Source organism: Pezoporus flaviventris, unplaced genomic scaffold (genome assembly GCF_033815535.1).
Source record: "Pezoporus flaviventris isolate CSIRO_AGI_PZ_B2104156 unplaced genomic scaffold, CSIRO_AGI_Pfla_v1 ptg000066l, whole genome shotgun sequence".
Lineage (NCBI taxonomy): Eukaryota > Metazoa > Chordata > Aves > Psittaciformes > Psittacidae > Pezoporus > Pezoporus flaviventris.
In genome coordinates this window covers 7,440,682-7,465,667 of record NW_026892614.1, presented here as the reverse complement: position 1 = coordinate 7,465,667, position 24,986 = coordinate 7,440,682, and the positions used below count along the sequence as shown (strand labels likewise).

The window sequence follows — 24,986 nt, the reverse complement described above, 5'->3', positions numbered from 1 at the left end:
TTTTCCCAGCTGTAGGCAGCACTGGATTGTAGGCTCTATATAAGGGTGCTTATTAAATGCCATTTTTTCCCATTTCCAAAAGTATTCCACTATGAAGTTGAATTATTGAAGAGCTGCGTATAGTCTGAGAAATGACACCCAAACTGTAAAAACAAAATATGTAAAAGATGTAGGCCACACTTAAGTAGAACAGCTTTTTTAATGCGAGGGTGTTGTGTCACTGTGAAAAGGTTAAGTGACTATTACTTTCAGTTAATATTGGCCTATATATTGGTTAATATTAGGGGATTGTTACCAGTTTAATGCTGTCTGTTTTTCAGAAGGTGTCCAGTCAGAAATGTATTAGCTGGGAGCTCCATGTGTTGATTTAAAGAATCTTAGTCCTGCAGAATGCACATGCATGTTTTCATAATGGAGGGCTGAGTGGGTCCTCAGAATTTCTTTGGGATATGGGAAGGCTAATTTGCTTTTCATCTCTGTATGGCAGGTCAATTAAAGCTGAGTTTTAATTGAAGCAGTATTAGCTTACCCAGGCAGGACCTCCAGCTGCTGCCCCATACTTAGAATAACAATGCCACTTGACTGTTTTATGTCATGTGCAGATACCAGTATCTGTATCAGATTTGCAGCAAGGGGTGACAGAGTTTCTCGATCAGAGTGGGAGCATGGAAAAATCTGCCTTGTCAGTCAGTACAAAGGAGACAGAGTAAAAGCCTAATGTCGTCCAAAATGTGTTTTGTGTATTGAGAATCTGAAACAGAATCCTGGAATTACATAATGGTTAGTGTTAACTAATTCCAACCCTCCTGCCATGGGCAGGGACACCTTCCATTAGACCAGGTTGCTCAAAGCTCCGTCCAGACTGTCTTGAGCACTGCCAGGGATGGGGCAGTCGCAGCTTCCCTGGGCAGCCTGTTCACCACCCTCACAGTGAAATATCTCCTCCTAATGTCCAGTTGAAATCTACCCTCTTTCAATTTAAAGCTATTTCCCCTTGTTCTATCCCTACTCACCCTTGTAAAAGTCCCTGTACAGCTTTCTCGTAGGCAGTTCCAAACACTAGTATTTCTCTTTTCTTTCTGTAAGCAGAGGCTGAAGTCCTGACATTTGCAAGGGCCCATCCTGTGAATGATGCTAAAGCTGAAGCAGTTTTGTTGTGCTGAAACCTCATGATAAATTGTTAATCCAGTGCTCTTGAGGACAGTAGTGAACGAGAGAGGCATTCAGTAAGATATATTGCTTTCAGGGATAAGCCTAGAGAAAATCAATCCACAGCCAGCAGAAAAGACCACTTCCACGTTGGTTGGAACTGCATTTATCCCAGAAGTTTTATCCACACTGGTCTGTAAATTGCTGTAAATTTTCAGTTTTACAGTGATGTTTTCTATACCCTAGTGTTGTTTGCCTTCCTGTTTTCTATTACTATGAGGGTTTGTGTTCTATGTGTGCATGTGGGGGGTATGTGTGTGGTGCTGTTTCTTTTTGTTTGTTTGATTTTGGTTTTTTTTTCTTCTTCTATGCTCCTATGTAACATCTGTATTACTTGGTATCATGCTTCCACATCCTAGGGAATCATCAACATTTCATTCATCAGATTTGCTGAGATTACTGTTTGTTGTGGAATTCAGAAATCTACATTTAATTTTAAGGTATTTAGTGTTTTCACAGTAATTATTTCATTTTAGTAAATTAAATGGCTTTAATGTTAATGAACAGCAAATTAAGACAGGACAAAGAACAGAAACATTCAATTTCCTGGTTGTTTAGTTTTAACAGAACAATCTTGAAGGCATCCTAGTTTAGTTGAAGACAATTGATGGTCTTCTGTAGGATGTGGATTTGGTTCCTGCACAAGCTCTCATTTTAATCTGGCTGTGCTATCTAGATGTTTCTCAGATGTAAATAAAGCTGCCACAGCCGTGGTGAGTTCATCCTCTCATGACAGAGCCTGTCCTTCTCCTGTACCTCCTGTCACTAATTACTTGGACCAGAGGAGCAGGGGTACCTGACTGTGCTTTATTTTCTAGTCTTTTACGAATGGGGGTTCAAGGTCAGTATTCATCATCTCCGGGGTGCTGCACCACTTCTGTTATTCATTTGGGTTATTCTGAACACTTCAATGGGTATATGTTTTTCTTTTTTGGCTAGCCCTCTGGTTATTTAGGAGCCAGGTAAGTGATGCTAGACATAAACCATCCTGTTGTTCTTTGATCTTTTGAGTAGTAGGTGGAGTTATACTTTAGTGCTTAAGCTGATTTAAAGTATGAGAGCTAACACATAGAAATCACATTTCTTTTGTACATAAATTAAGAGTATGTTTCCTCCTTGTGATTTGTATTTCACAGTACTGTATGATTCTTCAGAACATAAACATGTGCTTAGTGCAGTGATTTCAAGAGTCCCTCTATCTTGGTGATGTTTTTCAAAGTGAAAAAATGGTCTGAGAATTGTAAGGTAAGAGTCTGAACTGAAATAAATTGGCATAGGCTATGGAATTTATCTTGTACTAGGCTGATTCCTAAAGTTTTATCCATGCTTCTTTTAAAAGAAGAAAAAGTTACATTATTTCTTTTACACTGTATTGGTTTTTTAAGTTTTCTCCTGTAAAATTAAGTACATTTTTTCTTTCCCCTTGTATTACCTTTGAGCTTGCCTCTGCATAGAGGCCATTTAAAGTGATAGGGAGTGCCCCTGCTTCTGAGGGAGTGTAGGCAGAGCTGGTTCAGGCAAGGTCTTTGTGCTTTTTTCTCCTCGTGTTTAAGGGATTCTGGGCTGGGGTTTGAATTAGAAATTCATGCAAGTAAACCACCCGTAACAATTTTTCTGTGGAGAAAATTACTTAAAATATGTTTCAGTGTTTTAGCCATGTAACATAAAAAGTACTTGCAGTATTATGTTCATTTGGATTTAGGGTGGTTTTTATAGTGAGTGGAGAGAGGCACAGTCCTCAAAAGGTGACTTTACAAACTCAGGCACTCTCAAAAGTTACCTGTCTTTCTCCTCTAACTGTAATGTGGGCTTAGGTTGAAGTGATGTTAGAGTATCCCCTCTTTGTATATCCCCTCTGTTTATGGCTTTATGATGCTGTCCAAATGCTGTTCAGATATGAACTGAATTGAAAATTTTTGAGTCATATTGACTCTTTCAATGCCTAATATTTGTTACCTGTGCAAATACTTTCTTATACTGCTGTGTAACTGACGAACTGCTAATACTATTAGCTTTGTCTTTTTGAGGATAGATGTAGTTGTCAGTCTTTCAGTGGAGGTGAAAACTGTGGTATCAGAACTATGAATGTCACAGCATCGTTCAACTTGACTTGTGACTGTGCCCCTAAGTCCGCTAAGTGTGTGGACTGCTCTGATTTAAAGATGTGTTTCCCAGGCTCATCGCCGATTCCTTAGGTGAAAGGTGTGCTTGCACCAGCAGAAACAAGTCCTAGGTATTTGTCTTTCAGTAGCACAAATAAAAACATATCTCCAAAGTAGATGAAGTTGTCATTAAGGGATCCCTAAATGAAGGAGCTTATCACAGATTCCAGGTGAAGAAGGTTAATGCTTTCTGTGCTGAACTTTTGATGTAATGAATAAGCCTTTCAATGAAGTTCCACCTTGCTGACTGTTTTGATTTTCCTTTTCATTTATTTCAACTTCCTGCATCAATTCCATTCCAGCTCACTTGCTGTTTTCCCCTTGCCATGTTGAGTTTCTGGTCTTATATTAACAGTGTGCTTCGTAAGACACTATGAATCTTACTCCAGACAGAGAAAAGTGGATATCTCATCAGTTCATTGAGGCAGTTTGGGTGGTGCCGGGGGGGGGTGTACTCACTCCACACACCTAAGTGCTAGTTGATTTGCCAGCTGGGCAAGATCTGGCATTCAAGTGAGGTATAAATGCTTCTAGTTTTGTGTTTAGTGTGGTCTCCCTCTGTTTCCTGATGTCTGGGTTTTGGTCTCTTGTCAAGTGCAGTGCTGATCTGTATGGTAATGTGCAAAGGAAGAGCTTGCAGTGTACCTTTGCTAGTCTATAGGTTTCTGAGACACTTCTAGATCAAGGCAGAGATTTAAAACTTTTTCATTAATTTATTTCCTTTTAATTCTGAGTGCTAATGCAGTAGGAGAAATATCAGAATTTGAGGGGTATCTGTTAGCTGGTGTGTAGTGCGGGAAACGTAGCTTGGGAGGCATAGATCTGTATCTTTCAGCTTTTATATGCACCTTAAAGATTTAAGTTAGGCTTAATTTTCTTCAGATTCAAAAGTGAAATGGATATGCATAGAGAAGTGCACAATATACAAAGTCTTCAGTCTGATGTAATTTTACTATTGCAGAAGCATTTCTGCTACTGCTGAAGCATAGCTTCTTGGCAATGCAACCTGTCCTCTCTTTGCACTTAACTTCTGATGATCTACAGTGTCAAACCTGGAGTGCTCAGTCGTGGGCTTAGCATAACTTAAAGAATAAAACTCTTGAATAAATACTTATGATCCAGGACTACTCTTTCAGAGTGAAACTACAAAAAGTGGTTATTTTTAATGAAGACATAGTCCTTGTGCACCCAACCTGAGGGTGAAAAATTCATTGTAAGTCTCCCTGCAGCCTGTTCCACATACAGAGGCATTTCTTTGACTTAATTTTCTCTGAGTACCTTGTGATTTTTGTGGTTGTTGTCTGATAAATACTTGCTAAATACTTGTTATGTCAAAAGAAGCGTTCATACTCTATTTCATGTGATTCTTCATCTGGGCAAAAGATGAAAACAGTTTAATTTACAACTGAAAGATGCTTGCAAACTGCTGTGGTGAGCACAGTAGAATGTAAAACAAAATATCCAAATATCCTCCTTCATCATGTCTGCTCACTAGTGTTTGTGTTTCACTTAACACCCTTCATCTGCTAATGGTGTTGGTTTTGCATCATAGCTAAAATAACAAATTATCTGTTAAAATCTTTGTTACCTGCACAGCTGAGCTGGCAGGATGTTGGTTAGAGGCTCTGTTAGTAAAAACTGGAAGTGCCCCTGCTCCAGATTTTCAAGTTGTGGAGCTTTTCAAACTACACCCTGATTGAGAGGTTGATATTCATGAGCTGTTTTGAAGAAGTGGACACTAAGGAAACAATGAACTAACTGGATGGTATTAGTTTGCTCAGATATTTGATCAAAGTTTGCTTATGCAAGGAGAGCCCCAGGAATTTGATTTTCTGTTTGTTCCTCTTGGAAAGAGAAAATAAAATGATCTAATGACCTAATTTTTCCTAATTTAAACTTCTCAAATTTTAAGTAAGAACCTTATTTTCTCCATTTTGCAGAGAAAGTGGAAAAGGGAGTAAATTCTTAGCATGCAGTGATCTTCTAGCATTTCCTTAGTAGTAACTGTTGTGTGCTATATTCACTGATAATAGTTTGAAGTGCCATATACAAGCAATGCTATGTTTTATGGGAGTTTGTTATTTTTATTTACAAAAGGCTGGGGAAAAAAAAAAGTAAAGTTGTTCCATATTTGTGTAGTACTTACAAAATAATGGAGGAGGAAAGAAGAACTTGGGGACTTTTTCAGGGGAAAACCAGGAAGAGATGCAGTCCTGGAATTTGGTCCTAATGGAATTAGTGTGAGCAAGACCAGGCCCTCAGTATTTGAAAGGATATAGAGCCCTTTAAAGACCTAAAGACCTGCTCTTGTTGTCATACTGCAGTGCAAGTTGTTTATAGTTAGCGGCAAAAAATGGGATTCTTTCTTTCTCTTTCTTGCAAGATTTAGTTTCTTTCAGTTAGTATTTTACATTAGAAGATCCTAATGTGTTTTAAATTAGGGTAATTTGAGGTTTTGAATAGGAGCTCTCTAATAAACATAATCAAGAAAAGATGTTCTGTGGAATAAGTCTCGTAATATCTGGATTTGTTACTGTACTTTTCTTTCCTGTCTCCCCTACCCAACCAATACAAGACTAGTCTGCAGTTATTTTTAGCTTGATAGGATTTTTATTATATTTGAATTTTTGTAGCCATTTACATATTGCAGTGGTATCCTGACTTCTGGAAAGTTTCTGGTAGATGGAAACCATGGGGAGCTCAGAGGGGCAGGAATGTGTTGAGGAGAGCATGGCACCCACAGCTGTTTATCTGCATGGTGCCTCTGCTTCACTGAGAACAGAATTAAGAGAATGGTATAGCAAATATATTTTGAAAACTAAATTTTGTACTGGTGTCAAGGCTCAGTGGTTCAAGTTGGGGAGCTCCAAGCTGTGAACAGGGTGCCATGGGACTGCAGTGTGGGTACTTGGGAACCATGTTTGTTGGCCGAACTTTTCTACAGCTCACTGGGAGCTATGACACCCATTTTCTTCCCATTTTCCACACACCAGACTGCCGTGACACCACTTCACATTATCATCTTGGCAGTTTCTTATACTATTTAATTCTCTTTTCACAGACTTGTTTTAATAGGAAATGAATAGGCTTTTGCAGAAGACAAAGGGACAGAATTCTTGTAGGTTACTGGACATTATGAACCATTACAGCTAAAATAGGTCCTCCCTGTGGAAGTGCTTTACAGCCTTGTATGGCTACATGAGAAGTCACCAAATTGCAGACTACTTGCTTTACCCTAAAAAATGCCTTCAAACATCGCACACAGTGGCCTAGGCAACCTGTTTCTTGGATTTCTCTTGAGTTATATGCCAAAAGCTGCAAATGAAACATGACATCAGAATTACTTTGTAGGGATGAGACCTGAAAGGCATTTACATGCACTAAATCAAGAATAGGCTTAACACTATAGGCAGTCTCCCAAACCTGTCAGCAGGACAATGTCTGCTTCCCACCCAGGCAGAGTATTTATCATAGGGCTGCACTGCGCCAGTTTGCGCAATTGTTTGTGTTTTGGAGTATGCTGCAATGCAATTGACAGTAGACATGATCATGTGTTCTGAGCCCAATTTGTACATGTAATCTCTGTTCTGTCCCTGTAAAGGAAGCCTGAGGATTACTGGTTTTGCAGGAATAAGGGAGAATGACTTTCAGTAGTCATGGTTGCTGTGATGGGTCTTCACATTGAACTTCCAGGTGCCAGCAGAGGAAGTATACTTAAAGACAAGGAGTCTTCAGGAATCGTGTTCCAAATGGTGTTTTGAACTCTGGATGGGTTTGGCACCTTGCTCAGTTTGCTGCATTTGTTTTACTGAAGACCATCACCTGCACAGTTACGAGTTGTTCCAGAGAAATGAGAAGAAGCATTAGGAACTTCCATCTGAACATCAGAAAACACTTTCACCATGTGGGTGGCTCAGCACTGGCACAGGTTTCCAGAGAAGCTGTGGAATCTTCCACCTTGGAGGTACTTAAAATCTGTCTGGACATGGTCCTGGGAAAAACAGGTGTAGGTGGGCCTGCTCGAGCAGGGGGATTGGACAAGATGATCTTCAGAGGTCTCTTCCAACCTCAGCCATTTTGTGATTCTGTTGCTTTGCTTCCCCCAGATTCTACCAAGCACTTTTGGCGCAGCCTGAACTGGCGACTAGGGCACGGAGAGTATAGGAAGTGCCTATATTGTGTTTTCTGTTTGGAGCTGATATTGTCAGGAAGGAGTCAAAATTATTTATTCATTGAATTGCAAATTCCCTTCTTGAAGTTAAAAACATTTCTAAATGTGATTCAGAGGAATACTTTGCATTGGCTTCAAACCTTTGAGATTTAGTTTTGTATTGTCCTCTGAAAGACAACTTTGTATATTATAGAGTAGCAAAGGAGAAGTTCTACATAAATTTTTTAAATGCTAATATGAACATGAGGAAACTAGCCATGTCAGAGTTCAGGACAGAGACATTTTGGTGCTCATTTGTGTGTAAGAGTGCTGGGAACACCTTACATGTGTGGCATGGCTAATATTGCTGCCAAGAGTAAATGAGGAAGCAATTGTGTACAAAGCCGGGCTGGGAGCAGGGGCAAGAGGCTGGGTGTGGAATCAGAGATTCACAACAGTTATGAAAGATGGTGTAAAATGTTCTAGCTGTGCCGGTCCAACTCCCCCTAGGGAAAAAAAAATGACCCTAATACGCAGTAGTGTATTCTACTGTTTAATTAAAAAGAAAAAGAAAAAGACATGAGAATTCTGAATGCATACACACACATCGGACTTTGTTGCAGTTATATCTGCACTGGATACCAAGTGATGTCTCCGTAATCCTTCTTTTTCCATGCCCCTTAAGTTTTGCACAATAAATTCATGAAACGCCATAGAAGTGGATGCCAAAAAAGGTCTCTGGTGGAATTCTGTGAGCATGCCAGAAAGCATTCTATGGAGAGTAACATGGGAGAGTGAGTTAAATTACAATACTAACTGCTGGGTTTAGTTAAGAACACCAAAAGCATTTAAAACTGGGGGAGAAGGGAAAGGAGGGGGAGTTGGACTTCCCAGTAAGTTCAGACTGCCAGTCCCTATGGTAATCAGTGGAGTCCTCAATGCAGACTCTGTAAATATTAAAAAACCAAAAGATCCCAGTGTTCTAGTGTCATTTCTGGAAAAGCCTTGAAGACCCTACCTGTAGCTTGTGTAGTGTTGATAAAATACAAAATAATCTTGGGCAAAGACTATGAGCTGGAGCCACAGTTCTGGTTATTAATATCTAATTGTAAAAATGGTTGCAAAAATAGATAAAATGCTTGTAATTAAAAATATGTCAGGCAATTCAATTGTGCAGTGCAACTGTATTTCTACCTGTAAACTTAAATTACGGGTAACAAAAACCCCTCTCCACTTTAAACATACTACATGGGGCCACTGTATGCTTCCAGAATGGTCTGTTGTCATATAGGAATTGGGTTCTTATCTACAGCTCCCAGTTTGCAAGTGCAGTAATGTTTACATATGTAGTATTTTTGCTAACTTGACTAGTGCAGTATCCTAGGGTTCTTGTGCCTGTGTTACTCTGCTCATACCTGGAGATTTTGTTCTTTTTTATTAGTATTTTAATGACTTAGTGGCTGCTGCTTGTTATTTTTTCCCCTCTTTTTTTTCTTTGTCTTTTTTTCCTTCTTTTTCTTTATTCTTTCTTTCTTGTACCTCTGACAAAGCCAATATGATCTTTGAGGAGAATTTGTCTATTTTAACTTAACGTGGAATATCTAAATCTAGACCTAGTGGCAGTGAATTTCAAGAAGCCGTGTAAGGTGGCAATCTCTTTTTTGGAAGTCTGGTCTTGGATGTATTAAATTAGGTCAGTTGAACTGGGGGACTTTTCTTTGGTTGTCTTCATGCCCCATGACAATTGATCATTTCCCACTTGAGATTAGTCATATTCAGAGGTGCATGGCAAGAGACCAGTAAATGACATTTCTGTGCCAAAAGGGGGACTTGTCCTTCTGGCTGGTGGTGCTGCTGTAATAAGTGGCCTTGGCATAAACCAGCCTATACCTGATGGTGTTCAGCAAGGCAAGGAGAAACTCAGGTTCTCTGTGCAGGTCATTGACCTCAACAGTTAAGATGGGTTTCCGCTAGAGAAGTGAATTAAGGCCACAACATGAAGGCAATTGTAGGTGATTTCACTCACAGGTTCCCAGCTCTGCAACCTTCCCCCACCTTTCCTGTTGCAGCCTTCATACTTCCCTTGCTCTTCAGGAGCTCCCTAACCTCAGGTGCATTGGAAAGGGGTGGTGACAGCACTGACTTCACTCAGAACTCTTCCATACTTACCTCTGCTTGTGCTGAGTTAGACTTTGGGCCCACAGTAACACAGTGTGGCTGCTCATCAGCACACCTTCTGCAAGAATAGATAGTATGTCTTACCTTGCCATGCCTGAATGTAGACAGTGCAGCTTCTGACGAGATAGAGGTTTAAACCCCCCAGAAGGCTGCTCTGTCAAGTGCTGTTGGCCTAAAGCAGTGTAGCCTTGCTGCTGTGTAGAGAGAATGGTACAACTGCCTTAGCAGTTAGAGAGGATCTAATGAGTGAATTCTGGTGGAGCATAGTTCTGAAGGTTTACAACCACAAGATAAAACCTCATGTTTGGAAGCTTTTCTTTGCAAGGATTTTTGGTTCCCCTGCCAGGTTGCTCCTCATGGTTTATCTACTGCCATGGCACCAAGGTCCAGGTTCCACATACTGCTATGATGGGAGCTGCCTGCGAAGGACAAGCACAATGCCTCATATTGCTATGCTTTGTGAATCCAGCCTAAAGCTACAGTGACACCTTTAATCACTGCTGATCTGCTCAGACTCGTTCTGCCCTCCGACTCTCACTCTTTCTCCATCTCAGGGTGGCTCTTCTGCTACAGCATTATAAATAATGAGGTTTGGTGCTAATTTCATGACACAGTGCTCCTTAGCACATGCCCCATCTGTTTCAGAGAAGAGCAAAGTAAACTCTGAAGGAACTGTCCAGGTCTGCATGAATTGGAGTAGAGACATGTACAAGAGGTAAATAGAGACTAATGTTATATTTAAATTTATGAGACCCAGACTCTGTAAATGAAACTAAGGAATATAAGCTAATGCAGTGGTAGGAGAGCTTTCTATCTCACAATTGAAGCTGGATTTCTTTACTTTTTTTTTTCCCATCTTGGATATGTAGCTTTCAGCTATCCTGACAAAACCAAATTTAAGCTAGTACAGTAACAATTCCTTTTTTTCCCTGTTCCCTGCTCCGTTTCCCTTGAAGCATCTTTCCAGGATGGTATTGACACTATTCTTGTTTATTTGTTTTAAATCTACATCCAGATGTCAGCTTGTCTGTCAATAAATAACAAAAAGTAGATTATTTTTTTTCAGTTTGCATGAATTATGCAGGTATGTAGATTTTGTAACATGCTTACTTAATCAGTGGTTGCTGAAATTTTCACAAGGTGTTTTAAGAGGCCACTGGGTTACTCTCCTGATCATAATTGATTTTTGTCTAAGGATGTATGTCTAAGTTTTCTTAAATTGGGTTTGATTTCTGAATCTGTAGAGCTGACTTGGTAGTGGAGAACCTGGAGCCTGAGTTTACAGGAGGTTGCTCTGTAGATTAATTGCAGGAGGTGCCTGTGGGTAGAGGGAGAGCGTGGTAGCCTTATTCAGTGTATTTCAAAAGCAGTGCCATATGGCAGTGGCTACCTCTAGAAATAATAGCTTCATCCTTTCAGGTGCCATTCCTATTTCCCTATTGATTATGCTGTGACTGGGTACACAAGGAGCCCTGTATTAGACTGAAGTCATGAGCAGCGTCTTTAATCTTTACAAAGGTTGCAGATCCATTCTCCTACTTGCTGGTTAGAGAGCTTTTCAGCTGACACCGTAACCCGAGGAATGTTGTGTTTTGGTTTGAGGCTGGCTAATGTTACCAGGCTCTACTGGAAACTTTTTCTCCCCCACTCCTTCCCTTCTTTTTCTTTTTTTTCCTCCGTGCGTGGCTCACTTGGGGACTATCTGGGAAAAGATTTGTAACCTTAGCCTTCATCAGACCACACAAGTCAAGAAGCTGATCCCTTCTTGGGCTTGTCAGCAATCAGCGTATTCAGGACAGAATGTGAGCTGTGGTGAGAGTGGGGGAGGAATGTTTTTAGCCCACACTTGTAGATTGGTGTCATGGGGGGCCAGCAGCACCATGCTGTTTGCCAGTGAGGGCTCATTATGTGCCTGTCTCCTGTGGTCCCACAGCAAGGGCTTGAGGCTTCTGTTTGCAGTGAATGGATGTGGAGAGGGGACTGCTTGGCTTCCTTCATCTCCAAATGCTTTCACTGACACTTTGGTGAAAATGCTTTCCAACTGAGCTCTGTGGCATCCTCCACCTTTTGAATTGCTTGGGATATTGTGAGAGTGCAAAAGGTGGGATACAAGCTGTGGAGGCTGTGGCAGTCTGGTGTTGTATAGTGTGAGTACTTTTGAATAAACCCAGTAGTCCTAAACTGAAACGATGCCTACTTTTTGAGTTTGGGATGTTTTTTTTTAATAAGCAGCCACAACAAAAGAGATTTAGTAGCTGTACTCCAGAGCTCCCTTAATGTCATAAATCTGGCTGTAAAGATATGTATTGAAACAGCATTTACCAGCCTAGAGAAGTGCAGTGGTAAATGTTAGACCGTGTTGCTTGCTCCTGGCTGTATGTCTTCAGACGTAGCAGTGCGCTCAGGGAGCTGACCAAGGCCCACAGAATCATATTGTACCTTATATCAACTTTAGTTGGCTTCAGATCCATGAAAGTTTCTGCTATACTCACATCATCAGATGCCTGGCAGCCAAGTGACCCACCAGCCTCTGGGGCCAAGCCAGTACCTTCCCTCAGAGCAGCCTTGCATCATGCACCTGTGTGAGCCTGAATCAGTGCTGGTGTCCTAGGTGCCTTCTGGATCACCTTGCAAGAGAGCAGCCAAAAGCAGGTCCTTTGGGATCTGCAAAAGCTGCAGTGAGTGAAGTTGGAGCTCTCTTCTTCTCGCATAAAGCCACACTCAGCAGCCTGACAGCTTCTGTCCTCACCATAGCTTCATATCTTCCCCATGTGTCTTCCTGCACTCACCAGTCCCTCAAACCCTGCCTCTGTCACCTACCCTTGGCACAAAATACCCTGTGCAATCCCTGCCTCAGCAGATGCAGACAGAGTCTGCTGAATTTGAGCTGAAGCAAATGCTAAAGTGCACAGATTAGTTTATAGTTTGTGTAGAAAGTCATGCACAGACAGAGCTTAATGAAATTTAGCAGGTATGTTTGCAGCAGACGTAAGAGAAAAAGGTTGTGTGTAACAGGCTTGTCATAACACACATTCTACCACTTGAGCTGTGTTGGCACAGTTAAACAGTGCAACTGCCCCAAGGCTGGAGAAGAGCTTTGCTTGGCAAGAAAGAGTCCCATGCACTACAGTTTATCCTCATACTGTATGCGAGACAGTTGTGACAATGTAATTCTATTCTCACTGAGACTTGGCAGATTCTTGTTACTTACATCAGTTTGTTTGGGATCTTGTTTTTTCTTCTTCCTCCCCTTTGCATACCCCAAATATTTATATCGTGCTAACCAAACATAAACTGATCCTGCGACTGCATTGGAGACTTTGCTCCTGAGATTGTTCCCAGCTGGAAAGCTGAGGTGTGCTTCTGCTTCCTGCCCTGTATACTAGGTGGAATAAATGTTCTTTCATTGCTGCTCTAATGCCCTTAGATTTCTTTTTACATGGAGATTGGGAGCACTCAGCACACTCGAAGGGTAAAGGTTTTAACTTTTGTGGTGCATTTTTGTTTGTTTTCGTATGTCTGTGGTATTTTTGTACAAGCATAAGACTGATATCAATAAACTATCGTACATGAGAAACGTGCAGTATATGGGGGCAGCAGATGTGGTAAGGTTCTAGAGAGAGGAGTGTATTTACAGATGCAAATTTCATTTCCGAAGAAAAGTCTTTGATACGTTACATCTCGTTTTAGGGGTTCCAGGGATCACTGGCAATAGATACAAGTAATTTCATGCACACGAAAGAAATTAACCAAAACCATGATTAGACAATTTAATAATGAGATCATTAGCAAGCTCTAATATACAGTGTTAATGGAGACAGCTGTAAATACAAAACTGTATTGGGTTACTGTTACATCAAAGCTGAGGAGCTTTCACATGCAAACATAACCCACCCTGAGATAATATAAAACTGTTAGGATAAAATTTCAGTGGGTTGGGCTGGGATTCTTTTTTCCTCCATCCACATTGTTAATAAAACCAAAACCAAGTGATAATAAAAATAATGAATAGTGTCATGACATACAAAATGGTAAGTATGGTATCAAATAACCTGAAGCTTGGATTAGTGGGGTGGGCTTGCAACAGCTGAGGAGCAGAAGGGTCAAAGGGTATCTGCTGGGTTTGGGAGCTGTGCACCTGATAAGCCTCGTGAGCCTAAGGCAGGACTCCAAAAGGCTGTGCAATCCAGGGGAGGGAGCATGGGCATTGTATTGCTGGCAGGAAAGGAACAGGATGGTGGTGCTTTTCCCTTTCTGAGGGGAAAAAGGGGATTTCCAAGTGACTCAGTGACTGAAATGTGATTTGATCTTTTACAAGGGCAGGTAGGAACAGGACAAGGGGTTATGGCTTTAACTGAAACAGGGTAGATTTAGATATGACATTAGGAAGAAATTCTTCTATATGTGGGTGGTGAGACACTGGCACAGGCTGCCCAGAGAAGCTGTGGCTGCCCCATCCCATGGCAGTGGTAAAGGCCAGGCTGGATGGGGCTTGGAGCAACCTGCAATAGTGTAAGGTGTCCCTGCCCATGGGAGGGGGTTGGGAGTAGATGATCTTTAAGGTCCCTGTCAGCACCTGATATGTGGCTACCACTTAAAGCAGCAGCCTGCTGCAGGCCTGATATATGTCAAGGAGGGTTTTTCAGGCAGGTACTGTCAAACCTCAGTTTTTATGCAACTTCTGTCCACTTGAAACTCAGCATAAGTCTTTTGGGAAAGCAGGGTGGCACATAACTTATTGATAGGGATGTTTTGATTTTCCTTCTATGCCAGGAATTCCGTCTTTGCTCACCCCATCAGTAGATATTTTTATTTATGAAAAAAACACCCCCAACCTTTCATAGACCGTTGCCTTGATTTCTCCTCTCCCCCTCCTTCACCTCCAACCCCCAAATTAGCAACATCAGCTTCTAGTAGGTATCTCATCCTCTCCCTCTGCAGCGTCACGAGTTGCACAGTGAGTGATCTGGGGCTGTTCTCCATGGTCTTAACTAACACTCCAGCTCTCTCACTGCCCACTTGCTTGGTCCTGGGTGCATTCACATGAAGGAAATGGCTCCTAGAGAAGACATGCAGCAGCTCTGCAGATGTTGAGATGCATGTTCTTTAGTTTAGTTGGGATAAAAAGATGGTGGAAATCTCTGGTTAAAACTAGTGTGAGATGTGACTGCCACTTAGTGATAAGTGCAAGTGCTTATGCAGGTTGGAATGCTCTGCATGCACAAAGGATTGAGAATCAGTGCAGAGGATAGACTCGCTCGTATTTCCAAAATACATGTGTTTAACAGAATGGAAACACAGAGAAAAGGCAAATACATTTTGATATTTTCAAGTGCCTCTGGCTGTGAATGTGCGTGGGAGAGACTTCATTATTACTGTGAAGCAACTCTTGTCTTTGTGATACACCTTCCCAGTGGTTAGGAACAAAACTAGTTCTCTGTTTCCTAGATGGCACACAAATAAGCTCCATCTGATTTGAATAAAGTGGGCAGGATTTTACATTTACTTGCAGTTTTGATAAGATTAAGGTTTTTTTGGGTTACCTGGTGTTTTCCTATTCAAGGACATGAAAGAAAGTCAATTTAAAGTGTGAATTTCAAATGGCTTCATTAAACTGCAGTTAGACTGTTCTGGTTTTAACTGAACATAATTAGTGCTGTACTGAGGTTTGGGATGCTTGGATTCTAGTCAATCCATATCCTTGACCTTCCCAGTTCCTCTCCAGTCAGCAGGTTAAGAAGGATGGAAATTAAAATTAAAAAATAAAAAAAACAGAAAACCAAACTAAAAAACAAACCAAAAATCCAACAACAAAACAAACCCAAAGAACTACCCTTCCCCCCAAAAAACCCCACTCCAAAACCCAAACAAAGGGAAAATTGGAATGTGAAGACAAAGCTCTTTACCCACTGTAAAAGCCACCAATAACCTGTATCAATCTACTGATCCCCTCCCCCCCAAAAAACAGTGATCTTGCATGCAATTTAAAGATACTGATGTTTCTTAGAGTGGAGAGAAAGGCGTAACAGTAAGCATGCAGAAATGGTTTTGAAAAACAGGATACAGAAATAAGCTGAATAGGATAAAATGTTTTCGATTCTCTAATGCCTGTCAATTGTGGATGTGCTGAAGCCAAACAAATTTGATAAAAAATATTACAAACTGAAAAGCTCTTTTGAGAATTCTAAGTTATGAAATAAACCCCACAATAATCTGTAATGATTGTTTGACTAAAATAAAAGGGGTATGATTCTCAAGTTTGAAAAGCATTTAGAAGAGGTTTCAGCTTGCTACAAACTTCTTTATAAATCAGGAGAACAGTAAGTATATAGGTGTCACAAATTCTGTCCTGACCTTCACACTTTAGTTCCGTTCTTCAGGTATGACAGCCTTTTGAGAAATCAGTGGTTACAGTGTCAATAGTAACTCAGTGCTGGCATTCATCAAAGAACTGTAATGCTCTTCTAGCAGGGAAAGGAAGCTAAACTGTGAAAATGTGGAGGTGTGTCAGAACCATAATTGCTACTGTAGCCTGGTTACTCAAAGAGGTCCATGTGATCTGTTGATTTGATATTTATCAAAGCTTGGAAGAATGGGGAAATTGGAAAGGATCAAAGAAAACCTAATGTTATTTCAGTATTTCAGCAGGTCTGGCACATGTAATCATAGGTCCATCATCCTTCATGCTTATCGGTTTGAAAGGGCAGGTAACAGAATATGAACAATAAAGAACAATGTCTTTGTGAATGGCAGTCAGTAGCATTTTATGAAAGAAAGGTATCATCGCGCTTGCCATTATGATGAGGAGTGAGACTAAACATTTGTTTAATAAAGCTAACAGTTTGTAAGCTCTTGAAAGCATCTAATCCTTGCAACAGTTAGGTCAAACTTGTAGCCTGCCCCCAGTGGAGTGAAGAGGCAGCAGCAGCAGTTGAGTTCTGTGGGGTGACTGGAGACCTGAGCAAAAATGCATCTGTGATACATTTGTACTGCGTGCATGAAACAAGACTGCTTATAGCAATGACGCACAAAAGTACTAAGGGGCCAAGGTGAATAATCAGTTGAACACAAGCTCATAGTGTGCTCTGGTGGCTAAGCAAGCAAATGCAATCCTTCCAACATTCAGGCAGGAAAACACAAAGCGAGGAGGAGAGAATGGAGCTGCCACTTTTTCTAGCAGAAGTGACAAGGCTTCTGTGGCTCTGAATTTGTTTCTATTCTTTGCACTATAAAAAGGCTGCTGGCAAATTCTGCCTGTTCGGCAACACCTGAGTTTGTATACCATATAGCTGCAGAAGCTTCCCAACAGGTCACCCTATGCATGCTGTGGCCACAGATTCAGTCTGGCCTGCAGAGCTCTAGACAGCTGCATAGCAGAGCTCATTGGGCAAAGCTTCAATTTGCACCACTGAATGTATATTTAGATTTTCCTGCTGCTATTTCATCTCTTCTTCCCAACCCAATTAAAAATCTGGCTGATGTCTGGCTATCAAATGCTAACACAAACACCTGTGTGCCAGATGTGTACATCTGTAAGTCCATCAGTGCTGATCCATCATCAGAGCCATAAGCCAATCCATGAAGCAAGTAGAAAACACTTTTTGTTTTCCCCTTCTCTTGTCCCTCCTCCCCATTTTTAAAAATCCTATTTTTCACAGGGTTTTCTCTCTTCTGCTACCTGCTGCTGCAGGCTTGCAAGGTGAGCCTTGCTCAGACTTTCTGTCCCTTTCAGATAAGAAAACAGAGAGCCTGTACTGAAGGAGCGCATTTTTTTCTGGCTGCAGTGTGGCTGTCAGTGTGGTTTATACTGACAAATGTTAAATTACAGAAGACCAAATGTCAGTAGTATGTGCCAGCTCAAGAAAAACACCTTGAAATTAGTAACCTTGTGAGGGCTGCACCAGACAGGATTAAGATTGGATTTTTCCTTTCCCCCTCTCCCTGAAAAGAATTGGTCCCTCAGATGTCTTCTGGAGATACTGACTAGGACAGGAAGCAATCTCATGGGCTCTTTGAAAGTGAAGGCTCAAGTCAGCAGCAGAAAGCAGTGCTTTAAGTTTGAGGGACAAAAATGGTAATAGTTAAAGAGGTGGGATATGATAACTCTGCAGAGATTTTTACTGCAGTTGCTAAGACAGTGTCTTTTCACGGGCTTGCTGGAAACAGGCTAATGTAAAAAGCCTTTTTCTTATTCTGCTATGATTTCTGTCACTCCTTTTATCAGGTTCCTTACTTACAGCTCCCCATTTCAGGATTGCCTCCTCTCCCATCTCCCCAGCATGTAGTAGCAGTGCTTACACAGGACATTCCTGCTGGGGAAAGGAGTGAATTTCGGAAGGACAAGGGAAATAGGTTCTCCTTTTCTAGCAAACGTGATGAGGGAGTTCCATTTGCTCAGCTGGGGGTGGTAATAGATGCCTTAAGTGGGGAAGGCATGTTGGGTGTGAGGGAAGTCTTCTGTAGCAGAGAGGGTAAGGCAGTGTGATCTTGTCCAGAGCAGGTGTCAGTTACTATGTAGAGAGTAATAGAAAAAGGGGCCCACCCCACTTCCCCTTTGGTCTTGTTTATGTGCAACTTTGGCTTCTGCTTACCAAAACACTGCTTGTGCTAGCGGAGATACTGCCACCTTAGATAACTGATTCTTAGCAAAGTTAACTGTTTTTTATCCAAGGGTTCCCAGCTCAGTTTTGTGGTACAGTGCTACTCATTTATAGTTGTAATGTGTATTCTGTCATGCTTATTTGAGGAAAAACTCCCGTTGACTTAGTTTTATTTGAGCATACTTTTGCTTTAACAGAAGTGGTGCCATTGTAACAGTCAGGGGCTGTTTTTCAACTGATGGGGCTCTGGAATGCTGAAAACAGGAAATCTCTGAAATGTAGCCTATAAGGTGGTAGGACATGTTTAAATTAGGGTGCACAGTCACCTGGAAAATAGCCCAAGTGCCTCTGGAAAGTAAATTCACAGTATAATCTCCTTATTGGCCTGGAAACTGCACCCTCAAGAAGGAAAGGAGAACAGAAGAGATTTATTTATTTATTTCCTAAATAGAGACCAACCATGGACTAACAGGATTATATTTAGAGCAGAGATGTTTGTACAGCCATGGAAAAACATGTGTTTTTTGTAAGTGTTAAGGCTTCCCTCCTACTAATGTTTCTTAATTCTTTTACTCCCTGCTTGTGGAGAGTGAGAGTCTGGAAAACACGCTTCTTCCTGGGCAGAACTTTGATTGTTGCTCTCCCCTCCTTCTCCCCTCCCTGTATATGATGGATTACATACCAGCAGTCATTGCTGGCTGACCCTTTCAGAAACAAAAGAACTTTATGAGTCTTCTGTGAGCATCTTCACGTGAAAGCTGACCTCTGTGATTTAGTTAGTATTGACTGCTTTGTTTTTCCCTGAAGAGCAGCAAACATTATTGATGTTGAAGGACACAATTTGATAAGAAAGTCTTGAGATCTGTTGTATAGTTGAATTTTCTCTGAGGTACAGTAATGACATAGGGTTACAACATCTAACTTGTCTAGGCTATAGTTGACCAAATCAAATACGGTTATACACAAAATCTTAGAGTGTGTCCTATACTAGTGTCTGCCTGCTATACGTTTGTAAAAACTTAGTATACGTATGAGTAATTTGTACATGAATCTGTGATCAGCTGGGTTCCATGTAACATGTAAAAATGCAAATTGCTTGTCCTATTTCTTGCCTGCTGTTCTGTCCACCCATTGAGCACTGCCTCTTTTCATCATGTCTCCTTGTGAGGTTTGTGTGAATGTATGAAACAGGCTATGCTTCATGCTGAAAGTGGTTGTTTGCTTTCTCCCTTGAGGAAGATGGGCAACAAGCTGGGTAGCAAGAAGGAAAGGATTATTCTCTTTGTAGTCTCCTTTCCTAGAGATGGAGTTAAAATGTCATGAAAACTACAGCAAGGTGCAGATTTACAAAGAGAGACAAAAGAGACGAGTATGTTTCTACATTACCATATGTGATTATATAGTAGTGCTGTTCCTCCTCTGTGAGGTCAGGACTGCATTCACCCTGGTACAACTGTGTATGTCAGTGTTTCTTAACTAGCGCTTGTTCGCTGGGTACATTTTCACTAGGTAAAGCAAGAATTCCATAGCATACCTGTCTATGGTGGTCTCTAAAAAGTAGAACTTCCTTATTCTTCTGATTTTCCGATGTAGGTTTTTAGCTCAGGACCAGAGATGAGGGGTTAATTACTAACTGGTTACAGTGGAGAAGGTACACAACATAGCTGGAATTGGTGTTTACTTGAGCTTGAAAACTCAAAGGTAATATGAAAAGGCTTCTTGCACCAAAGGTCAGTATGCACTCTGCTTAGTTCACTGCTGCCTTGTACTTTGGTCTGTGTTACGACTGATCTGAAGCTTTCCGACCTCTTACCCGCCTTCATTTGTTTGTTATAAGAATAGGTGTTTATAGTAATGCTGTTTATACTAAAGATGGGTGAACCATTACAGCAATCAGAGAAACCATCATGAACCTTTGCCTTGAACTCAAACCAAACTCTTTTGTGATTTTTAAAGTTCTGTTTCAGTTTTCAGTGACACTGTACTTTGTTCTGTCACGACTGGAATTGAGTGCCAAAATATAAATGGTATTTCCAGTATCAACCTCAGATTTCACAAGCAGATCTACTCTCATGCCAGGGAGTGTGGAGTTTCTTAGACGTCACAAGTGTCACAAGTAATGAGTATAACCTTTCCAACTGTGCTGCTTAGTGCAGCACAGTTCAATGTGCTTATCCAGTGAAACTTGTCCATCACTATTTCATATGTGACAAGATACTGTTTACTGAACTAATAAGCATTCCTAGGTGAATGTGTGCAGATGATTGCTTACAGATGAAATACTGAAACAGAAAGTGCCTTGTAGCTGCATTTCCTTGCTATTCAAGCAAGTGTGTAGTGACTGTCCAGCTTTGGCCTCCTTCCTGCTAAATGTGCTGCAAATCTGTTTTCTGATTCTTCTGTGAAATTATAGTGGAGCTTCCCAGAGCAGAGTAAGAAACTAAACTCTCTTTTAGGCTCTATCAGTTTTGTTTTTAGAGCAAAATGTGACTAATGTGTTTCTGGAACCTGAGTTTCTCCAAATTTATTTGCTGTCCTGTTGGCTTTTCTCTTTTATATTCCAGACTTGGATCCATCTAGTTGAGTTCAATCGATTAGTAGGGACAATCCTGGGAATAATCAGTTCAGGCTGTGCCTGTGTCCTTTCTGCTGCTGAGGAGGAACAGTCTTCCCTCCTTCCCTCTTTCCCTCTGTCTGTTTATTGTTGTATCAGAGAATGATCTGATGTTTGTTTTAACGCTGAGATGAAGCTGAATTCACTGCTGTCCAGCACTCGTTAAAGTTGGTGTGCTACTTGAATATTTATATCATGCTGACATTTGCTTACTTTAGAGATGGCTTTATTTCCTTGGAATATTTATCATAATATCCAGGAATTTCCATGTTGAACTGCTGCTGGATCTAAATGTTGTATATAATTACCTGGGTTCAAGAGCAGTTGCCTAAGGGAAGTTAACTTTCAAAGAACATCAACTAGCTCTGTGGCACTAGCCAGCTGAAGGAGGAACTGTCAAGGATTTTTCCTGGACTGATGTGGAGCAGACTGGAAAGAAGACTCGCACCTCTCTTCAGCTATATAGGTATCCTTGTCTAGCTCATTATTGGAAGAGAGAGTCCTTTCCCGGTATACCTGGCATCATGGATAGGGTGCCTATATCTGATGTGATCTTTTGACCTACTTATGGTCTGGTATGGAAAATAAGATTTGACATCTTTTGCATCCTGTTTTTTCCCCCTGATTTCCACCAGTGCTTTTCCTGAAGGGTAAGGGGGGGAGGGTTGGTGCACAATCCAGTTCCTGCCTTCCTGACACGATTTGATTCTCTGACCCCTTTGTTGCATAGAATAGAAATGACCAGCTTGAGGCTTGATCAGATCTTAGCCTCCTTTCCCATCAGCTTATATGACTCTCTTGGGCTTGTGGGGCTAGAACCACTCTTTTGCTGCTGTGCATAAAGAGGCACCATGATTTATGAATCAATTAATCACTGCATGCTGAGGAGCTGTTCACGGTATTTAAACAGTGAAAATAAAATGCTTGAGTATATAATAAAGATGGAGCATAATGAATATGACCCTCTACCAATGAATTCTCTTCCTCCCTGTATTATATGCCCTACCCATTCTTTCCTGGCACAGCCAAACTGATAAAACCACGAAGATGAAGAAGAAAAATATAAATAAAGATTCTGATACTGTCTGTACATCTTTATGAGCAGTTGTAAGAAGACCCACCAATAAGTCTCCAAAACTTGAAGGGGGAAGGTGAAGTCTGCCCTGCCCTGCCTGGCCTGTAAACCCCCAAAAATGTGGTGTGAAATTTCCAAGAAATATTTCCATCACGTAACTCTCATTGTTTGCCCTGTGTAACAAACGCATCATTGCCATGTGTTTCTAAAACTGCATGATACTGTAAGAACTAGGCAAGTTTGGTAGTAAGCCCCTGCTATGACTGCTGTTCATGTTCAGAGCTTACTGAAGCACTTTGCAGTTTAGGCCAGTGCTCAATGACTGTAGTCAGATCAGGGTGGCATATTGCTCTGTGCAGAGCACCACTGACATTCAAGCATCAGCCCATGAGGTAAGCATATGAGGCAAGAGGTTTTAAACCTGATCACACAATTTTGCCCCACAACTATGCTTTCCAAGAAAATTATTCTTTACAAATTATTGACGCTATACATGTGCTATATTCTAAGTAAAATTAATGTTTTATTTTATATTATCAGCAGATACCTAAAATAGTCACAGAACATTTTATTAACAGGAAAGTTGTTGCTCCCTCCCCCCTTTTTTTTATGTGTGTTTTTGTTTTCCCCTGTTTGAACAGTGTATTCTTGGTAAATGAAATGCTGAAAAGCTCTTGAAAACTTTATCAAATGCCCATCTGTTTTGAATTCTGAAAAAGATTTAGGGAGAATGATGATACTTCTGTTTTTTTTTTTTTCATTTTTTTTTCTCTATAGGCAGGCATTGAAATGTTACGTTTTTGTTGCAGAGTATTTCCTGGATTTTCTGATTTCCAAAGGTTGGCACTGATGAGTAGGTGAATTTGTGAACCTTGCTACAAGCCCACTGGTTTTAGTGGAGTTGCTCTTGATCTCGCTTCTGTAACTAAGAGTATTTTCCATTCAAGCCAGAAATTAGGTGCAGTAGTGTGAAGCAGGTTAATTTGTTCTCTCTGCCATGTATTGAAGCTTGCAGTGGAATTATAATATTTGCCACTTATCAGTAAAAGAAATTTTCCTTTCCAAGACAATCTCGTTTCTCATTTTTGTTCAGCTCTGCTGCTGACATGTTGACTGTGTCTAATGGCCTTTGTTTGCATTCTAAGCTTATCTCATAAATTGGCTTTTGAAATGCATAATCAGCAATAATAATGTTTCACTGTGGTGACCATAGTTAAACATTTCTCTCCTGTCCTCCCTTCCCCTTTTCTGTTTGATTTTTAGGACCCAGGATTTTCTTCAGTGATTCACGACAAGCTCCAAGTTCCTAATACCATTCGCAAGGCATGGAATGAGAAGGATAACAGATGTGATGTTTGTGCCACACACCTGAATCAGTTGAAGCAAGAGGCCATTCAGATGGTGCTGACCTTAGAGCAAGCTGCCAACTCAGAACATTACGATGCCTCACCAGGCTCTCCCCCACCTCTCTCCAACATCCCAACATTAGTGAGTCCCCGGCACATGGGCAGCCTGCAGCCCAGGGACTGGGCATATGTGCCTGCTCCTTATGCTACATCTAATTATACAAGCTTTATTGCCAATAAACACAGTGGAAAACCCAACACTCTAGGAATTGTCAATGGGGTGGAGAAGAAAAATGGCTCTCCTGGACACCAAGCCAAGGTCAGCTTTCAGATGGCCACCAGCCCCAGCAATGGTAATGTTCTCAACTCTGTGGCTATCCAGGCTCATCAGTACCTTGATGGCACCTGGTCTTTGTCAAGAACAAATGGCGTCACTCTATATCCTTACCAAGTAAGTATTTTAAAACAACAAAATGTATTCTTTTTCTTTCCACTGAAGTTTGTAGGGGCATACCTAACGCTGCTTGCTCGTGTTGGGTAGGAGTAGAGCCATTCATATGGTTAGCATCAGAACAAAGAGTACCATAAATTCCTGTTTCCCTGATAAAGGATTGTGTTGGGGAGACGCAGATCACAACCAGCATTAATTGGAACACCTTTCATTAATTTAGCTATTAGTAACAGATGTTATTAAAACAAGCTGTTTGTAATAGGAGATAACCAATTATAGAGTATATGCAATTATTCCCTCACACAGTTCTCACTCTTGATCCTAATACTTGGTTGGAGGAACAGCTGGGAACCAACCACACTTGTTTACTCACAAGTGTAAAGTGGTATTAGTGCACCAGTGAATTCTGGGCTAGTATTCAGGAGTTACCCAGAAGGCCTTTTTGTTCATCATGTGTGCATATGATCCTATGGTCTTTGTCTGCATATAGCAGGCACTACCTTCACTAATGTGTTCTAAGTTACATACATTCTTACTGATGCTAGTCTGTGCTGGTGGCCTTCAAGAATCGGTTGAATCTGCAGGTGTTTTGATTTGTATCAGTTCTCATGGATTCGACAGGTCCGCAAGTCTCTAGAGCTTAGCAATTCTAAGGGGGTTTTCGAGTACTCAGCATGTTCTTTTCCTCCTCTTTGGCCTGCTGTTTTCTGGTATACCCCACTCATAAACACCTGTAGAACCCATCCACAGCAGCTGGTGCAGAAGAGGCTTTTTTGACAAGAAGTAGGCTTTCTGACACACTTAGCTGCAGGTGGTGGGATTTTCAGAGTGCCCAAGCACTTGTAGATTGCAACATAAGCCAATTATATCTGAGGAGTTCTCCCAGCCATCCCTGTTGGCTTCCTTAGGCACATAAATATCTTTCTAGTAAGTTATGAACAGATTGCAAGATAGATCCCTAAATTAATATTTAACATTTATGAGTATGAGTAACTGATACTGCAGCCAGAAAAAAGTGACGTTGTTCATAAGCATTAAGCTGTTGTCATGCACCAAAGAAGGCTTGGTAAAACCAGAAGTGAACTACAGTTATTTTATCTGGGAAATATGTGACTTTATAGTTCTGTGGATTTATGCTCTAATGAACCTGAACCACATTTGGGCAGGTCAGTATGCGATCATAGTTTGATCTAAGGAAAAA

At 41.0% G+C, this 24,986-nt stretch overlaps 1 protein-coding gene across 1 annotated transcript in view; it reads left to right on the top strand.

Moving 5' to 3' along the window:
• KIF26B (kinesin family member 26B) overlaps positions 1 to 24,986 on the top strand; it is a 289,302-nt gene that overhangs the window by 69,953 nt on the left and 194,363 nt on the right. The window contains exon 3 of the mRNA XM_061471121.1: positions 23,252 to 23,785. Coding sequence (XP_061327105.1) covers positions 23,252 to 23,785 — 534 coding nt within the window. The remainder of the gene's footprint in view (positions 1 to 23,251; positions 23,786 to 24,986) is intronic.